The sequence below is a fragment of the Fusarium verticillioides genome, chromosome 10 (assembly GCF_000149555.1).
Source record: "Fusarium verticillioides 7600 chromosome 10, whole genome shotgun sequence".
NCBI classification, from domain to species: Eukaryota; Fungi; Ascomycota; class Sordariomycetes; order Hypocreales; family Nectriaceae; genus Fusarium; species Fusarium verticillioides.
This window is the reverse complement of record NC_031684.1, coordinates 1,377,210-1,394,916: the sequence shown is the minus strand read 5'-3', so window position 1 is coordinate 1,394,916 and position 17,707 is coordinate 1,377,210. Positions and strand designations below refer to the sequence as shown.

The following is a 17,707-nucleotide window of genomic DNA, read 5'->3' as shown; positions in this document are numbered from 1 at the left end:
TTAGCACAAAAGATACCCTCGTCCAAATCGGCAGGGAGTAATCGGTGCATTGATGTTAATGAGAGTCAGAGACCCTCGTAAATGGCGAACTCGGAATTGAAGACAACGATGTGAGCTAGCACTGCGACAAGGAAACATGCTGATGGTGGGGGGAATATAGAGGCGAAAGACACGTCGGAAAACAGATGAAGCAAGTTTCTGATAAGCAGTATCAAGCTTGCGCTCGTGGATCAAGCGAAGAATATGGCGACAGATAACATAACCAGAGATGGCGAAGAAAATAGCAATCATAGCACGTCCACGATGTAAAAGGCAAATAATTGGTAACGACTGCAATCCCCAATACGGCTCAGGCGCACGCGGAGGGAACGCGCCATAGCCTAACATGATAGCAGGCGTCCATGGCCAGAAGAAATGATAATTGAAGACAAGAAGACATGCGATTCCGCGCAAGCCGTCAAGGCACCTGATCTTGTCTCTGTTGAAGCGCGAGGCTGGTGCTGACGATGAGGGCTTATCTTCGTACTCGGAGCGAGGCAGCAGATCCGGCTGTTGCCCGCCCATGCTGACGGATTGTCGTGATCTAGCGATTGGAAGCATTCATGCGCGCGCAAATGTTGGGGATTTCAAATGGCGCGTGATGAGGGGGAATGTTGTGTGAGAGTTTGAAATGATGAGGTGAATCAAGGGAGGCTGAAGTCGTACAGAGTGTCCTTGATACGATCCATGCTCGCCATTACTAAAGTGAGGTAAGATCTGCAAACGGTCTAGCCCGTTGTGGTAGCGGCGCCACAAGGGAGTTGCGCCGCACCAGCCACAGCGCAGTTGATTCTTGTAGGGTAAGCTGCCACGCGACAGTTTAGACTTTGCGACGCGTCGTCAATAAAGTTCAAACCATTTTCGAGCGAACATGGGGACATCACGGCAGTTGAAACAAATTGCAAAAAGACGAAGAAACAGCAAAAGAAATGCGTAATCAGGGAATCGAACCCTGGGCTCCCCGACGCTGCTCGAATGGCAACGGAGAATTTTACCACTAAACCAATTACGCTTAGCTAACTTGTTTCGAGACAGCGAATTTGGGGCTCTTGGAGGCGACAGTGGAACCGCTGAGAGCCAGACGCGCAGCTCTATCGCAACATCATTCATATCTCATGTCTGAGTGATCGTGGGGAATTATCTATTGGAAAAAACAAAGGTCAGATTTGTAAGAAAATTAAAAACATATTTTCCTTACTGATTTCTTCCCTGGTTTAATTGAATCTTTTTCGCTGAGATCCATATTAAGATCATGAACATGTTGCTAGTATGTCATCGCTTACCCGGCACCAGAATCAATATCTTATTCTGAATAGTCGTTTCGATGATGTACTACTACGTATGGAATGAATTATTTTTGTCTCACAGAGTGATAAGATTTTGAGCTTCTGAATCAAGAGTTAGCCAATCGTTTATCTTGCAGCTGAATTGCTGGGAGAAGCCATCACTTGTCATTTTCACAATTGCTCAAATTCAGACGATGATAGAAGCAGTTCGCTGACCGACTCCAAGATGCGCGATACAAGCGTGCTAAGCACTCAATCAGATCATATTATATGTTGGGCAATCAAATTTGCGCCCTGTAATGCACACACGTTGAGGCATTTCTAGGCAAACGCAAAAAGTCAACACGGCCTTGATGCGAAGCCATTTCGAGTAATGAGAAATAAAAAGAAGAGTATGCCGTCAGCAAGACTCGAACTTGCGTTTTCAGTGCTTTTAATAGCCACAAACTGATGTACTGACCCCTATACGATGACGGCTTTACTGGTTAATGATGGGACCCCGGCCGCTAATTTTGCCTGTTGATGGTCCACGACCCACCGCCCCATCCAGGGCCAAGCAGCTTCACGACAAACATATCATCCTTGTCGCATGCACTCGATGTTTACTGTCTTTGCACATTGTATTTTTTGTTTACACAGATATTCCTCCGCTTTCCAACGCCAGCATCAGCAAACGAAAACCAGTCCTTACCATGAAACCTCTTCAGGGTTTCAGAAAGGTCCTTATGCCAGAGTTACCGAGACTGGCTTCTGACAATCGGTCACGACATGGGTTGATCCCAGTTAAGTTAAAGCGGTCGGTAGTGATGAGCAATTAGCACATCCTACCAAATTCATTGCCATAATCATTCCGATCTCCACGCCCTTGAGCTCGCTTCATCTCGTCTTCCCTCCGTATACTTGTCACATAACTGCGGAATCGATTGCACATCTCCAGAACCTTCTGGAAATGAGCCTTAGCGACAACTATCACCAATGCAGCATCATACTCCGGGTCTTCTTCGCTTTCAAACTCTGCTAGGGTGATGGCTGTCTGTAATGCATTGCGAATGTCTCTCCCGTTGAGGCTCGTCTCCCCAGCGGTGCCAAGAACCCATTTTTTTGCGTCTGGTGTGATCTGTACCTTGCCAGCGCGTTTGCGCACCAGCTTGCGAAAAAGGCCAGTCCAAACTTTTCGTCTGGTCTCTTCGTCGAGGGCCCTGGTATCCGATTGCGACGTGTACGCGTGAGATGAAGGCGTCGTCTATTTGTCCAACGCGATTGGTAGTCAGGAACAGCAAACCCTTAAAGTACTCCCTCCTTTTAAGGAAGGCTGTGGGTAAATCTTAGTACCTTGCATCGCCGATAGTGAGGCAAACGCTAGGCAGCGAACTTACCTGATACCAGCCCGTTTCGAGCGAGGTCTCGATTCTGCCTTCGTTCAAGGAAGATGTTGCAATGTTAGAGCTGAAAGTTGGAACAGTGAAATCTGTAATGAAATCATAAGCTGTGAATGACGGGAAATGTCTCGTGTCTCACCTAGTTGAACATATCTCAGGATGATCTGGTGTTGCATTGAGAAGCTACGGCGGCCGTCCAAGGTGCCGAAGAAAATCCCAGCCTGGTTGCTGCCTCTGGGATCGCGGGGGTCATGATGGGCTTTAACGACGCAGCCAAAGAACTTCGCTTCCCAGTACCGCCCAGATTCACCAGCTCTTGGACCTCGCGGAGTGCCCGGTGAATGATTTATGACAGGAGGCGTGAGCCTTTCAGAATCTCCGAACATGAATCCCATGAGCATATGAAACAGCTCATGGGCGACAGAAATGCTGAGCAAGAACAGCATCTTCTGCAATGCTCTAATGTCTTGTAGCTCAGCTGCGCTCACTGCACTGTCGACGACCTGGTGGGGAAAAGATAAGCTCAGTACAATGAAGGTTCCTCGAGAAACTAACGGCTTTGTTCAGCCGGAACATTGCAGCCCATTTTGGATTATAATCGCCTATTTGAGAACCGAGAATGCTTGGCCAATCTACCCTCTGGGCGAGACCCTCACCAGTGATCCTATCACTAATGATGATGTTTGGGGGCTTGGCACGGCACTTGGCAAGAAAAGTATCAACAAATCGACGAGCCTCATTCAAGTCCGTTTGAAGGTTGCTTTTCGGGATGAATGTTTCCTGAGCGCGACGGTCAAACGCCCGCTAGGCGTCTGAGATCAGCGTTACCAGGGCTTCCCGGCCTCGGCGAGACTCGAGCATAGACATCCCTAAATGGAAGACAAATGCAGCGACACGAAAGGTTCTGGAAGACTGTGGCAGATCCGGAGTATTCACAGGATCAGGTTGGGATTGATCCAAGACTCGGAAGTTGTTGAGCCCGCCTCCCTCCTCCTGACGAGGACGAGATCTGGGACCACGAAACGACATGATTCGGAAAGATAAGGTAACACAAAGAAAGAGTTTTCTGAAGTGATGAGCTTCTGTATCGCGAGTGTTGGTAAAAGTCAAGATGCAATAGAGAGTGATGCGTCCTTTCCTGAATTCATTGGGACTTGATTCATTTATATTTGTCAAATGCAACACCCAGACATGAGACCCCCACTGGATAGCCGCCTGAAGTTTTACCAATTTCGAATCTTCCAGTAGGAATTGGGGACTTGACGCTGTGTTATTGTGCAGAACCAACACTGTTTCGTAAATAATGGTGCAAGACCGGGCGAGGCTATGGCTATGCATCCCAGTAATGGCTGACTACCATCGGCAACAACTCTCATTCAGTCAGTCCTCATCGGTCAAATTTCGACTTGCCTGCTGGGCCCAGGGAAATTGTTATGGGTATTTTAACAACGTGAGACCAACTGTTGAAGGGAGGGAAACAATTCTGCCACGGTCCTACAACTGGTTGCATGACTGGGACCTGATGGAGCCTTGGAAGTTAGGCATTTACCTTCGCCAGCGCAGCGCTGTTGTTGTCCGCATCTCTCAGATTCAGCTTCTCCCATATCTCGAATCTGCACGTTTCCGTCATAATTTCACATTCACATACGTGATCTCAATTATTAACATAACTACTCCCAAGCGATACATTTGATAATCCACCCATGGATCCTGACCAGTTGGAAGCACACAAGGAAAAGCTCCGAGACATTGCGCGCACCGCCTACGACAACCGTGTGCCATTCAAAAGTATCACTTCCGAATGTCATCGCCAAATATTGGACCGCGCCATCAGAAATGTTCTGTCAACCGAATTAGCGCAGTTCACATACGCCCAGATTATAGATGGCAACCCCATTGCGGATGTCGCCTGGGACCGTCGACTTCCCGGTATCGTGGGAGAACACATCATTAATGACCATGAGTCATTGTGCCCTGGGGCTTTGGAGAAAGCACATGAATACTACAAAGTATGGGGCCCTTCGAGTCTCAAGTTTGATCCTGAAGTGAGTCATCCTACCAGATTCAGTGACAAAGAACTTGATACCATATCACCAGCAGCTTGATCCTTTTGATGGCCCTCACTAACCATCCCTTTAGACTCTAAAGGCCTTTCAAATCGCCGAGCCTGTCTCCAAACCATTCATCATGCGCCTAATTGAGTTGGTAGCTGTTGCGTTACATCAAATAGCAGTTTGGCTGCATAAGCTCGAACCTCATCTTCACCAGGGCGATATTGACGCTGTTACATACTGGGAGATGCCGCTATCTGAGACGATGGCTCGATTTCCGCCTGGGCCAACCCTTTTCAGTCACCACGATTATCTTGACGACGATATCTATCCAGAAGGGGTAGCAGATATGGTTGGATACTGGGCTGAGGATCGCATTCTCGGCGGCGTGACTGTGTTCGATCGGCGCCCTGAAAATCCGGATGAGATACCCAACATCTACTTTCACCCATGCCGCAAGAGTCAGACGATAAGGGTGTACCAACTACGAGATGAGCAGCAGCAGGTCCTCCTTGATTTTCTTCTCCAGGAGGAGGTGGGATCATTACCATCACCTCTGCCGATTCTTGGCGATAAGCAGAATCGCGTGAGAGTTGACGCACCGAGAGCACTCACGCACCATCATATTTACAGAGATATCTGGGAAAGACGACCATTGACTATCATAGAGATGAGAATATTTGACAGAAGACCGAAAGACGAGCCTGATTACCCCGAGGTCGGCGATATGATACGTCGCATCAATGCGCAGGGCGGCATTGCGCTACCACAGCCTCGTCCGCGCTCACTATCGCCACTGATGAGAGAGGATGCCGAGGAGAAGGACTATAGAGACAGAGACTAGCTACACGACCTTGCAAACATGTTGCGGTTCCTTGGCCCTCAAGATTTGGAGCTATCGCCTTGACATCGCTTTCCCTTGTGAAGAATCGGCATACCATCCGTGACGCCCTTGATCTCACTCTCACAAAACTCGACGTTGAAATGCCCACTGAAGATCTCCTTTGCATACCCATCCGGGGGAATTTCACTCTTGCCCTCGACTCCTTCGCCGAAAAGATACAAAGGGTCCAGACTTCCAGTGGCGATGCTGATATCTTGCCCGTCGGGATGCCAGAACAAAAAGGAGCCGCAGTCGCCGCAGAAGCCCCGCGCGATGTTTTCCGACTTGCGATATCTTTTGATCTTGTCCTCTGAGGTGCCCTGCCACTCGATGGCGGAGACAGGGACTGTCAAAGTGGCGAGAAAGAAGCTTCCTGTTTGTTTGCGACATTGGGTGCATTGGCAAATACAGCCTAGGGTGTCGTTGGAAAGAGAGTGATCTTTGGGGAAGGAGATCTTGTAGCGGACGGCTTCGCATAGGCACCCACCCTCGAGGATCTTGGATGATGAGTTTGATGGCGAAGCCATTGTAACTTCTTTTTCGACTTTGTAGATAGTAAAAGTCTTGAGTAGCGATAGTTGAAGTTGCAGATGAAAGGTGGTAAATATTCATTGCGTTTACAAGTCACCATTCGCAACCATGACGACACTTAAAGCGGAGGGCATGTCAACAGCGCCCTTCTCGTTCAACGTGTCACATTACAGTGACTGCGACAAAGGCCTTCATGATTTACTGATGATATATATGCTAATTGTATAATGGAATGGTATTTTTATATCGAGATCTAATTGTATGCTCTATTCTATGGTTTCATCAATCATCAAAGTCGTGCTGCATGTCTTTATTTGGGGTGCATCGGAAGGTTCTCCACTGCCCAAGCCCGCTGTGCGTCAACGTATTCTTGAGAGAAAGGATAATCATTGTATCCAATCTCTGATCCTCGGACGTAAAAAGTAGTACGGTCGTACTTTGCCAACTCAACGCCATGCTTGACCCTCCATACAAAGTCGGGATTCGCAATGAAATGGCGACCGAAAGCGACGAGAACGTCCCACTTGCTGTAGTGCCCATCGAGGACTTCAGCAGCAGAGACAGGGCTGTAGTTACCCGCAACAATTACGGGTGAGGTATTGTCCCAGATGTCGAGGATGAAGTCAAGGGTTTGCGCGTCAACTGAAGGGTCGGTGTCGGGAGCAAGCAGCTTGGCGGGGTCACCGCGGGCTTCAACAAGAGAGAGGTAGGCCAAAGGGCCAAGCTTCTTGACTTCATTGACGATGTATGAGTATTGCTCCTTGACGTCGGATGACTCGGCTCCTTGAAAGGAAGCGTATGGTGAGAGGCGAAGAGCAACGCGCTTGGAGCCAATCTCGGCTGAGACAGCCTTGACGATCTCGAGAAGAAGACGCGCTCGGTTCTCAACAGAGCCTCCCCACTTGTCGGTTCGCTTGTTGACGGAGTCGGATGTGAACTGATCGATCAGATAGCCGTGAGCACCATGGATCTCAATCATATCACCACCCGCGTCGATGACTCGTCGAGCAGTAGCGACAAAATCCTTGATGAAGCCTTGGATCTCTTCCTCAGTCATAGCTTCAGGTGCAGGAGCACCCTCTTCAATAGGCACAGCACTGGAAGAGCGATACTTGAAGCCGCGCTCCTTCTGGTACTCAGGGTCAGCAGCTCGGCCCTGACCCCAGATTTGCTGCGACCAGAGCGACTTGTTTGCGTGAACGCCGCCAATGACCTTTTTCCAAGCAGCGACTTGCTCGTCTGTAACGAAGGCGGGGCCTTGACGCATGCCAGTGTCTTGCATTGAGACGCCGGTGGCTTCTGAGATGATGAGGGTGCCGGGGGCTGAACCTCGCTCTGAGTAGTATCGCTCTACAAAGGGCTTTGCAACGTGGTTGTCGTCATTGCGGTAACGGGTCAGAGGAGCCATGACCATGCGGTGTCCGAGTTGGACATTGCCGACTTGGATTGGCTTGAACAGCCTGCTGTTAGGAGAGATTGTGGTGGTTGTCTTAGTAGTTACTGTCATTTCGGATGTGAATGCTGGTCAAGTGCAGGGCAATGAAGAGAAGGCAAAAGCGATGCTTGGAGTACAAGTGGTATGATTTAGAGTTGTGATCATAGTGGAGAAGCTAGCTGGAGCCATCGTGTCTTCTTATACTCTGACGAAGTGAAAAATTAGATTGAAGATCAACGTTATTATCTTGGTCGCCTTGAGGGTCGCGACATGGGATTATGTCATTTTTCCACTGACTCGTTGATTTCCAACTCCGGGATCCCGACCTTGGCAGACCCAGACGGCGATCTCCGATCCAATGGGTTGAAGTCCTCTGTGCCGCTAATCTTGTGACAAATGGGAACATCTCCAAACAAAGTGCTCCCCACCTCGATTCGATCCTTCAGGAACCTCGGAGTGTCGACAATCGAATGGCAGACTCCAATTTGATGCGATAATAATTTGGCTTATCGAGAAACTATCCTCGGGATCTGGGGATATGACGAAGCTGGGGTTGCTCATGCGTGGCAGGTTCAACACCATCCCGAATTGGACGCCTACTTGTCGTGATGCAAGCCTGACCAATTGGAATGGCTCATTCTTCTGCCACAACATCGTGAGACAATGCCAGAATGTGAAGCTGTAAGCGCAGACTGCATGGCGATGGTCTTCGTAAGCATCTCGCATGGACTCAGTCACCACGAGTATAAATGATTGTGATGATCCCATTAGTAAACAGAACATCAGTCCAAGCAATACAGCAATTCAACAACAACTCCCAACAGCTTTCAAAAAGTGTTCGCCAATACCATCTCTCTTCCACTCGAAAAAATCACACTTACGCAAGATGTCTCCTCCTCGCCGTGCCCTCATCAGCATCACTTCCGCTTCTGCCACCCTCTTTGACGGCAAAGAGACCACCGGCCTCTTCATCAGCGAAGCTCTTCATCCATACAAGGTCTTGACAGCTGCCGGATTTGAGGTCGAACTTGCCTCAGAGACTGGCTCTTATACACCCGACTGGCTCTCTCAGCAGCCTGACTTCCTCAATGGCGAAGACCTCGCTATCTGGAACGACACCAACAGTGAGTTCCGCAAGAAGCTTGACAACATGCCCAAAGCCTCTGAGCTTGACCCATCCAAGTATGGTCTGTTTTACGCCTCAGCTGGACATGCAGCTCTGATTGACTACCCCACTGCATCTTCTCTCCAAAACATCGCTGCTCAGGTTTGGGCTAGCGGTGGAGTTGTCTCGACTGTTTGTCACGGCCCAGCCATCTTTGCCAATCTCATTGACCCTACCACCAACGAGCCTTTGATCAAGGGAAAGAAGATCACTGGCTTCACTACCGAGGCTGAGCACACGATGAAGATCATGGACGAGCTTCGCAGCTGGGATCGTGAAATGGTCGAGGAAGTAGCCGCTCGTCTCGGTGCAACTTGTAAGTTCCCTCCCCCAATATTGACATGGACTCTACTAATAGGATGAAGATGAACGTGCTCCTGGTATTTGGGATGATTTCCATGTCGTTGATGGTCGTTTGGTCACAGGTCAGAATCCTGCTAGCGCTACTTCGACTGCCAAAGCGGCTGTAGCTGTGTTTGAGAAGCTTTGAGCTCAAGACGTGCGATAGGAGAAGCGGGTGGTGAGATTTCGAAGTTGTTGGTCGAGATGGTTCGTATCGTTGGTGTTGAGTATTCATTCGTCCATTGTTGAGAGCAGTCCATATAACAAGGATAATTGATTTATCTGATTCATTTGCTTATTCGTCGTTAAAGGCGCAAAACTGGCTTGTCTGGATTGATGATGGCCCAGATATTAAGCCGCAACAGTATCAGTTGTAGATCCCGAGGTTCCTGGCAGAAGCATGTCGAGATCAGCCCAAAAGTCCACGTTCATCGCCATGTCCAGAAGATCGAAATCTCCACTGATCGCGTCAAACTGATTGGCAACTGCGTTCGTCATTGCTCCCTGAACAGGTAAATTATACAAGAGGGGATCCACGGCTGGCATAGTCGTCGGGCTCGGTTGCATCCCAAGCTGCGACATGACAGACTCGATGTTCGTGTGCAGGGTACGGACGATAACAGCAGCTTTGGAAGCAGCATCAAAGCTGCGAGCGAAAATGTCGAGAACAGAGACAGCAACCTTTATTGATGACCGGACTGCTGGCGCGAGTGGGTGACTGAGATACGCAACAGCAAATCCGACCAAGGTCATCGCGGCGCTCCATTGCCACTGGAAAGCTTCATGCCAGCCGTTGAGTATTGATGTCTTGGTTAAGACTTGGTGGATGATGCCTGTGAGCTGCATCGCATGTTGGGCGCACTTGGCTGCCATTGCGGTTGCCGAACTGCCCTGTTGTAGAGCGAAAGATAGGAACGGGCGATGAAGACCAATACATAGGTGATGATACTCGAGTTCCAATTGCAAGCGCTGTCGCTGAAGCCACTGTGGTGCAAATTGCTCGATGTCGAGAATGGAGTCCTCAAGAGAGTAGGGGCTGCCATTTTTTCGGCTAGTCTTGAGTGCCCGGGGAATCTGTGTCGTCCACTCTGTGAGAGCAACTGTTCGCGGACCCCAGGCATTTGCAAGATCCTCCATTATGCTTGGGTCATCGTAGACGGAGTTCCCATCGGCAATGTTAAGCGGGTGCGCGTAGAATGCTTGGTTGAGAGCTCTCGCGGCTTGGTATAGCTTCGTGCGCTGCAGATTGAGACTGAGCCATGTGGCGTTGTCCCCGATGGGAGGAAATGCCGAACCTGACTCCATCGCCGCTTCGAGGCTATCGCTGGGGAGTTCAGGCATGACGTACGAGTCACGAATGAGGAACGGGCGGCCGACCTTCATGCCAACCTTGGAATCGGCCTCAAAAACGGACCACCATAATCGTCGTCGAAATTCACGCTCGCGTCGTAGCATCGTGGGCGGCGGATCCAAGTGCAGACCTAGCATGTAGGCTGTTCGGATTGCGAGGGAAATGGTTGTGTCGGCCATGTTGTGAAAGGAACCACCGCAGACGTACAATGCGCAGAGTAAATGACACTGAAGTGTTGAGATGGATGGGCTCTCGACCTCGCACGCCAAGAGGGTCTGCGCTCTTCGGTAGTACCATCGACCGGCCATGGTTGCATCGTTGTCTTCAAGGATGTTGCCTTGCTGGCCGCATGGGAGCGCCGACGTGTAATACTGCATACACATGGCGAGTATGATATCGACCAATACGGACGGTTTTCTCGGCGATCCAGCTGGTACATCGACGTAGAGCGATTGATAGTGCGCCTTGAAACTCGCCTCATCGACAACGGCATAGATGCATGTATGATAGGTCTCCCAATACAGGTTGATGAAGAACCCTTCCTGAACTGGGGTGAGATAGAAGCCTTCCTCGTTGACTCGCGCGAGAGGCGCCAATAGTCGTGAAGAGTCTTGTGTTACGCTCGGCTGACCCAATTGTTCCAGGTTACTGGCGAGGTGAATGAGCATGTGATCAGCTTGAGCGCTGAGAAATGTGCTCAGCCGATGAATGAAGAAGTAAAGTGACGAAGGCCCGAACCAAGCGCTGTGCGGTGATCGTGCTGGTCGAAGGTACACGCCATCCCAAAATTTGGTCTTGGTGTTTTCCTGGGTCGCTGGTCTTGTGAGAGCTGGTGATCCGCCAGGCGGCGTTGGCTCTTGTTGTTGTGAGGCGGGCGTGTCACTATTCCGCGCTTGCAAAAGTTGAGCCTCAAGGTCTTTCACCCGACGCTTCAGTTTATCGATCTCCTCTTGGGCTTGAGGAAGAGTCGACACAGTAGGTGAGTTGTTGTTGCTGCACTCGCGACCGCGCGAGCGACAGTTGAGGCATGGCACGCTTGTATCACATTTTATCCGTTGGAGTCGACAGCCATCACAGGCTCTGCCGACTTGTTGTCGCTTCCGTCTCACAAATGCTCGTGTTTGTTGAGCTTCAGTCGCTCGAGGGACTGGTTCAGTCATCAGCAGTGCAAGTGAAGCATAAAAAGCTCCAGAGGCGTCGATATGAGTTCAAAGAGAAAATGCGATCATCCGAGAGCGGCGCGCTCTCATTTCACTGAGATCGAGTCATGATGAGCGTGAGATGAATTGAAGTCGAGCGTTCTGCTCGCTGCTGATTGCGGGGCGCGTTGTGATTAGCTAACCCGATTGCTGCCACTGCTGAGCACTGCAGGTGAGCGCCTGGAACCTGGTGATTATGAGCCTGAGAGCGTGGGGATACTCATTTGACGCCGTCATCTTCCAGGTTCTTGAAAAATCAGTCATGAACTGCGAAATGTGGGAAACCAAGTTGTGGAAGAGACTTTATGTGTCATGGGTCAAGAAAGAATGCTGTTGTGTTGCTCATCATTCGCTGTCGGGGCGATAGCCTAGCGCGTTCCTCCAATCTTCGATGTTGACGTCGTTGATCTTGTGCCAAACGCCAGGCCCTGAGAAATTTTGGTCGGGGCCTGAATGTCTCCTCATCACTCCCAAATTACCATTCCTTCGTCTTCAGAGTAAGTCCACTTCTGCCTTCTTCTTGGTCAATCAGCTCTCTTTCTCTGATTGATGTCCGCCCCAACCAACGCGGATGCTACGGACATATCCTTGGTGAGCATCACGAAATCCCGAGCGCCATCGGCAATACTAACTGCAACAGGCCGCCGCTTTTGCGGCACTGAGTGTTGAATTTGTAGTTCACCCGTTCGATACTCTCATTACACGCATCCAATCCCCTGAATATGTACCCAAATACCGGAGCCACGAGGGCAAACTCCAACCGACGCTGTTCCGGGGCCTGTATCGCGGCTTGACACCAACCGTCGTCACGACCATCCCGGCCTCTGTCACTTTCTTCACCATCTACGAAACTGCCAAGACTACTCTTCAGCCGAAGGAGGGTCTCAAGCCCGGGAGCCTATCTCAAACCGCTGTCCATGCCGCCAGTAGCGCGCTGGCTGATATGGTCGCGTGCGCCATCATCAACCCGTCGGAAGTCCTCAAGCAGAACGCGCAAGTTGCCCGATTCTCAGAAGGTGGTGTGCAGCGCAATCCCATGTTGGCCTCGCTCAAGCACTTCGCAAGACATCCTCTGAAGCTATGGACAGGATATACGGTCTTGGTAGCTGGTAATTTGCCACGTACCAGTCTCACGTTCTCCATTTACGAGTATCTCAAAGGCGCCTGGCTACGGCGTTCAAAGAGACCTGAGAGCATCACGGAACAAGTCAAAGTGAGCGGAATCACTGCTGCTATCGGCGGCTCAATAGCCTCGCTTCTCTTCGTTCCAATCGACGTCGTGAAAACCAGGATGCGGTTGCCGGAAATCGCTCCTCCCAGCCATCTTTTACAGCCAGAAGCACTGTTCACGTCTTCACTGAGCCGCGAGAAAGCTAGGAAGCCCGCGGCGAGAGGGCCCATTTTCATTACCAAGGGCATCTTGATAAGAGATGGGATTTCGGGACTGTTCAGAGGGGCAACTGTCACTTGCATAGCAGCTGCCGTGGGGAACGGGTTGTTCTTGGGTTGCTACGAAGGACTCAAGTTGCACTATGCCCGTGAAGCTTCAAAGACTGAGCTCATCCAATAACAATGGTCAAATTGACTTGGTAGATAGGAATGGGCGGTGTATCGTACGTGATGCGTAATATAGCATAAAGACAATGCTCCTTCTCCCGCCTGATGTCAGATGCTGAAATCACGGATCGCTGTCGACTTAACCACGTCTGTTCCATGAAGCTCGATTCTCACCACGCGAAGAAGACGAGCTCTTTCAATGCCATGTTTTCAGGGGAGCAGTTCCTGGGATAAAATACCTTTCCGGCCTGAATTATCCCAAGCGCCACTACTGCCGAAAGACCAATTCTTGTCGACATCAGTTGTCTTCTATCCAAGATAATGGTGCCTGCACAGATATCCATGAATTTGCTGAAGTCGACGAAGGTTCTTGAAGAAGGGTCTCAATTAAGCAGTATGGGTAAATCACCCAAACGAGAGGTCCTCTCATTCTCATCGTGGCGCTGAGGAAGCTTCCATGCTAGTTAGTTAGAAGTCGGTCTGCAGCGATGCACAGCTTTACCCATTTTAGGGAATAGTACGCGTGCAGAAGTGAGAGTGGGGTTAGGAGACCCAACGCATCAAGCAATCTTATGTGGCCTAACAGTCCAAGCCCAAGTTTTTGGTAATAAATTGCGGTAAAGAGACCTTTGCCGTCTACAAAACGGCCGTAAAAGGTAACAATAGACTATATTCCATTTATGAGACCTACCAATATTGCAGAAAATGCAGAGCAGGGCTCATAGCAAACACGGTTAGCGTTGTAAACCGTTAATGACAATATCATCTCTGTCGCAAAGCTCGCACTTGGCGTCAATCATTATTGAGTAAGTCCAACCGGTATCTGCACCACGCGCACCAAGTATTGCCCATAACAAGATAAGTGTCAATTGATCCCCGCAGAATCATTTCCTATTGATACCCTCAACCTCCGGGTCCTTGGAAATTGGTCAAAACTCTTTGATCTCACCACCATTGACTTCAGTGTGGAAAAAAGGACCAGGGAGTGCTAATAATCCAATGCTCATGGTCCAAAACATTTTTGAACTCAATTCTCCCTTCTTATGTGCAACATGGCTGACATGAAGTAAGGTTCAGCAATCATTCTATGAAGTCTCCAGCTGACAGAGTCAAGAACAGTGCTACCTGAGCCAGTGATGGACGGCGAGGATGAACCGGAAAAAGAAAGCCATGTATCGACGAAGAGTTCCTCGACAGGAAACCGAACTATCACTGGGAGCAAAGCACTGTTACCAATCAAAAAGCTTGATGCTTTCATCTCACGCCTAAATCGATTGATGCATACCCGGGAGAGCCACGATGCCCTCATCCTCTTCCTAGCCTACGCAGCACATTTCGTGGCGACGGTACTCGAAACACCACTTCCCGACAGACTTAAGAGTTGGCTTCTCAGATTTAACGAAGTTTTAATGACGATTGTACCGCCAAGACTCAAATCACTCTTATCAACTTTCAAAGGGTTTCCAACGATAAGCTCGTTGTCCGCCAACAAACTTCTGATCGCCGAACGATTCAGGGCGTTATCGGATATTCTGGACGACTGGCAAATCATCACCAGACTATGGGGCTTACTGGCGACTTGGGCAGAAGCAAAAGAATTTCTAACCAACCTCACATCTGAAAACCAGAGCGAAGAAAAGAAAAGGAACCCACGGAAGTACTTTGTTCTGACAGCCATAAGAGCTTCTTATCTCCTTGGGCTTTTCGGTTACTATGGAACGGAGAATCTAGCATGGCTTACAAGACGCGGCGTGTTCAAATGGTCAGAGAGGACCGAGTCGAAACTCATGATTTGGTCTCTCAAGGCTTGGGGTATTTATGTCATGTCTGGGATGGCACAACTGCTATATGACCGATATGAAAGCAAACGTACTGGAGAAGGGCAAGATGAAGAGGAAAGGATAGAGTGGCGGAGGAATTTTATTCATCTTTTTCTGTATGGCCCACTGACAATTCATTGGATACGAGACGGGGGGCTGTTTCCGGAGGCGATTGCTTCTTTCTTGGCGGCCTATACAGAGTTCATAACGGTCAAGGGACTATGGAAAGACTGTTAAGGTCTGAAGAGGATGGACCAGTCTCCAGCGTGGCTCAAGGATCTAATGATATAGTGCTGCCTCGGGTGGTCTAATAGAAGGGATTCGAGATGGGTACCATTGTGAGAATAATCATTGGTGACAGCCTATGAATAGTGAAACCGACTCTGCTGCCTTGTTGATAAGAGAGTGTAGAGCAATGCGTAGCTGTCCACGGTTGGTCTAGTCGGCTAAGACGTTCCCATGCACCTGGTAATCTGCAGCCACCCTGATCAAGGCCTTGTCCCAGTCAACTACCCGCGTCAACGCCACGTTCACCACCGCTGAGACCACACGGGCTTGGAGAATCTGAAAATAAGAACTGCCAATCTTGACTACCAGCTACGTCGGGGATGTCTCATGCTAAAGCTCGTGAGAAAGCAACCAAGGACCCTGATGAGCAAGTAACACGCCGTGTGTACGCCACATGCAGGTTGGTTCTGTACCACTGGAAGAAATATGCTTGGCATCATACCAACTACATTAGTTCGTCTTTTATAAAATCAGGCTGCGAGAAAACAGTAGCGGTTGGTCAGAACCATCATGTTAACAGAGAAAAGAGGTATCTAATTACCAGAGCCTTGGTTCAACTGGTTCCAGCAAGCCTCGATGACAAGACAAGATACATATTTCACAGCTTACATATTAGGCTCTAGTATATCACCAATGGCATACCCTCTGCTTCAAACGCATACTGCGGTACCTCCCCAGGTGATATTCTCATGCTCTTCAGGGCACTGAGTGTGTTCTCCAGCTTGTGAATCTCACGCACGTTTGGAATTTCTTACAACGCCACCAATACTCATTTATGGATGAAGTCCAAAAAAGAACCTGAAAATGAGGGCCGTCTCGGGTTCCCTCTATCACTGCCTTTCTCCTGATCTTCTTGCCCTCTGACTTAGTTCCAGCTCTCCTCTCAGCCTCTTAAATCCTCTCTTGAAGCCTCTGTAGACGTATGCGCTGTGATTCAAAGCCAACAATAGTGAAAGTCTAACAGTATCTTGAGTCATCAACGATTAGATGGCTGCTGTCTATTACGCGCTGAATGGCCGTGGCTTGACAGGCTCCCCTCCTGACCCCGCAATCACAGAGCCACCAGAAGCCTACAACAGAGACATCTTCAAGCGTCAGAATGCAGGCACTTATGATATTTGGAGCTACTATTCTCTCCCTGGGCAGTGTAAGTACTCACAATACTTGATAAAATAAGCCCGGCTAATTACAAGGTTAAAGTCTGGATCGCGAACTTTTGCTATTACTCTGATGTGCCAATGACCTGTGCGACCAGCTGTAGTCACATTGGATGCGATGGATACATCAAGACGAGATGCTTTACTGCATTGACTTGCACCTCGATATCATCACATGACCTATGCTGGTGCGTTACTTTCAATACATTTATCGTCCAATCATCCCTTAACGCTCCACCAGCTCTTCGGGATGTGTCACTGTGCTTTCGACTGATAGTGGCGGTGAAGAGTTCACCCTCTATCCGTTGTGTGTGACGAAGGATATGGAGATGACCATTTACAAAGCTCTGAAGGGCGTCTCGGCCAGCATGGAAACGTCAATCGAGTCTACTTCCGAGCCTACAAGTTCAGACGGCGAGTTGACTACAAAGACAGGAACGACATCAGAGAGCAACACCCAAGAGACTACCTCACCTGCTGAATCGTCTTCAAACTCTTCTGCGCCTGTAGGAGCTATTGTCGGCGGCGTTCTTGGGGGGCTTGCCATACTCGCCTTGATTGGCTTTGGTCTCTGGTTCATACGCCACAAAAAGCGTCAAGCAGGTAATGGATCCCAGGTGGTCGCAACAATCGATCAGCCTCCAGTAGCCCCTTATCGCCCACAACAGTCTGCCACCCACTCCCGAGGTGAGGTGACTATCAGCCTCTGGCGTCAGGTCTTGCGCCTGAGCCAAAGGCGTACTCGCCTTCTTCTAACATGCGGCATCCGGCCTTCAATGAAGTCCAACCGTTCCATCATGATAGTACTAGCCCAGCTGGATATCGCTGAGATTGGAAAGAAAGGGTAGTGTAAGTGAAAAGCTATTTAGTCTGATTTGGTGGGACCCTGTTCAGTGGAACGTGCGCGAGGTTGGCGGAACGCGAACGTGTGAAAGTAGCAATAAGGTCATGACATATGGGCTCAGCAGGTGAATATACGGGATCCCGCATAAGAAACAGAAGTGGTAACAATACGTAGCCTAGTCCTAATAATCATTTAGTTCTACTCAAACTTATGAGTATTCTTTTCATTGAATTACAGGTCACACTTTAAATACCTGCTAAGACCTTACAAGATCTGGTCATCTGATTGGGCTTAAAAGTATGATAGGACGTTTTACCGCCCGAACTCCATATCGTGATGCAATTGACTTTGACTTTTGACTCCCGGATGGAGTCCACAGT

At 49.4% G+C, this 17,707-nt stretch overlaps 9 protein-coding genes and 2 non-coding genes across 11 annotated transcripts; 5 read left to right on the top strand and 6 right to left on the bottom strand.

The window, feature by feature from the left end:
* Nucleotides 1-969: 969 nt before the first annotated feature.
* Nucleotides 970-1,051, bottom strand: FVEG_16376. The gene has a single exon. It is a non-coding gene; the product is annotated as a tRNA-Gly (tRNA).
* A 669-nt stretch (nucleotides 1,052-1,720) lies between these two features.
* FVEG_16377 lies at nucleotides 1,721-1,802 on the bottom strand. Its single transcript has one exon. It is a non-coding gene; the product is annotated as a tRNA-His (tRNA).
* Nucleotides 1,803-2,139: 337 nt separating this feature from the next.
* On the bottom strand, nucleotides 2,140-3,733 carry FVEG_08616 (hypothetical protein; the record flags this gene model as incomplete). The annotated part of the gene is made up of 5 exons (XM_018897502.1): nucleotides 2,140-2,568; nucleotides 2,702-2,793; nucleotides 2,844-3,207; nucleotides 3,260-3,508; nucleotides 3,533-3,733. The coding sequence occupies 5 exons, from the start codon at nucleotides 3,731-3,733 to the stop codon at nucleotides 2,140-2,142; spliced, it is 1,335 nt and encodes a 444-aa protein (XP_018755175.1).
* Nucleotides 3,734-4,407: 674 nt separating this feature from the next.
* Nucleotides 4,408-5,675, top strand: FVEG_08617 (hypothetical protein; the record flags this gene model as incomplete). The annotated part of the gene is made up of 2 exons (XM_018897503.1): nucleotides 4,408-4,749; nucleotides 4,844-5,675. 2 exons carry the CDS (start codon nucleotides 4,408-4,410, stop codon nucleotides 5,597-5,599), a joined length of 1,098 nt encoding a protein of 365 aa, XP_018755176.1. The 3' UTR covers nucleotides 5,600-5,675.
* FVEG_08618 (hypothetical protein) lies at nucleotides 5,638-6,165 on the bottom strand (the record flags this gene model as incomplete). The annotated part of the gene is made up of 1 exon (XM_018897504.1): nucleotides 5,638-6,165. One exon carries the CDS (start codon nucleotides 6,163-6,165, stop codon nucleotides 5,638-5,640), a length of 528 nt encoding a protein of 175 aa, XP_018755177.1.
* A 314-nt stretch (nucleotides 6,166-6,479) lies between these two features.
* On the bottom strand, nucleotides 6,480-7,676 carry FVEG_08619 (hypothetical protein; the record flags this gene model as incomplete). The annotated part of the gene is made up of 1 exon (XM_018897505.1): nucleotides 6,480-7,676. The coding sequence occupies one exon, from the start codon at nucleotides 7,674-7,676 to the stop codon at nucleotides 6,480-6,482; it is 1,197 nt and encodes a 398-aa protein (XP_018755178.1).
* Nucleotides 7,677-8,103: 427 nt separating this feature from the next.
* On the top strand, nucleotides 8,104-9,408 carry FVEG_08620 (hypothetical protein). The gene is made up of 2 exons (XM_018897506.1): nucleotides 8,104-9,085; nucleotides 9,135-9,408. Exons 1-2 carry the CDS (start codon nucleotides 8,329-8,331, stop codon nucleotides 9,257-9,259), a joined length of 882 nt encoding a protein of 293 aa, XP_018755179.1. The 5' UTR covers nucleotides 8,104-8,328; the 3' UTR covers nucleotides 9,260-9,408.
* A 54-nt stretch (nucleotides 9,409-9,462) lies between these two features.
* Nucleotides 9,463-11,622, bottom strand: FVEG_08621 (hypothetical protein; the record flags this gene model as incomplete). Its single annotated transcript, XM_018897507.1, has 1 exon — nucleotides 9,463-11,622. The coding sequence occupies one exon, from the start codon at nucleotides 11,620-11,622 to the stop codon at nucleotides 9,463-9,465; it is 2,160 nt and encodes a 719-aa protein (XP_018755180.1).
* Nucleotides 11,623-11,880: 258 nt separating this feature from the next.
* On the top strand, nucleotides 11,881-13,323 carry FVEG_08622 (hypothetical protein). Its single transcript, XM_018897508.1, has 2 exons — nucleotides 11,881-12,252; nucleotides 12,302-13,323. Exons 1-2 carry the CDS (start codon nucleotides 12,211-12,213, stop codon nucleotides 13,229-13,231), a joined length of 972 nt encoding a protein of 323 aa, XP_018755181.1. The 5' UTR covers nucleotides 11,881-12,210; the 3' UTR covers nucleotides 13,232-13,323.
* Nucleotides 13,324-14,354: 1,031 nt separating this feature from the next.
* Nucleotides 14,355-15,371, top strand: FVEG_16378 (hypothetical protein; the record flags this gene model as incomplete). The annotated part of the gene is made up of 1 exon (XM_018905622.1): nucleotides 14,355-15,371. The coding sequence occupies one exon, from the start codon at nucleotides 14,355-14,357 to the stop codon at nucleotides 15,273-15,275; it is 921 nt and encodes a 306-aa protein (XP_018755182.1). The 3' UTR covers nucleotides 15,276-15,371.
* A 942-nt stretch (nucleotides 15,372-16,313) lies between these two features.
* Nucleotides 16,314-17,331, top strand: FVEG_08623 (hypothetical protein; the record flags this gene model as incomplete). The annotated part of the gene is made up of 3 exons (XM_018897509.1): nucleotides 16,314-16,473; nucleotides 16,527-16,671; nucleotides 16,725-17,331. The coding sequence occupies 3 exons, from the start codon at nucleotides 16,314-16,316 to the stop codon at nucleotides 17,329-17,331; spliced, it is 912 nt and encodes a 303-aa protein (XP_018755183.1).
* Between the last annotated feature and the right edge of the window lie 376 nt (nucleotides 17,332-17,707).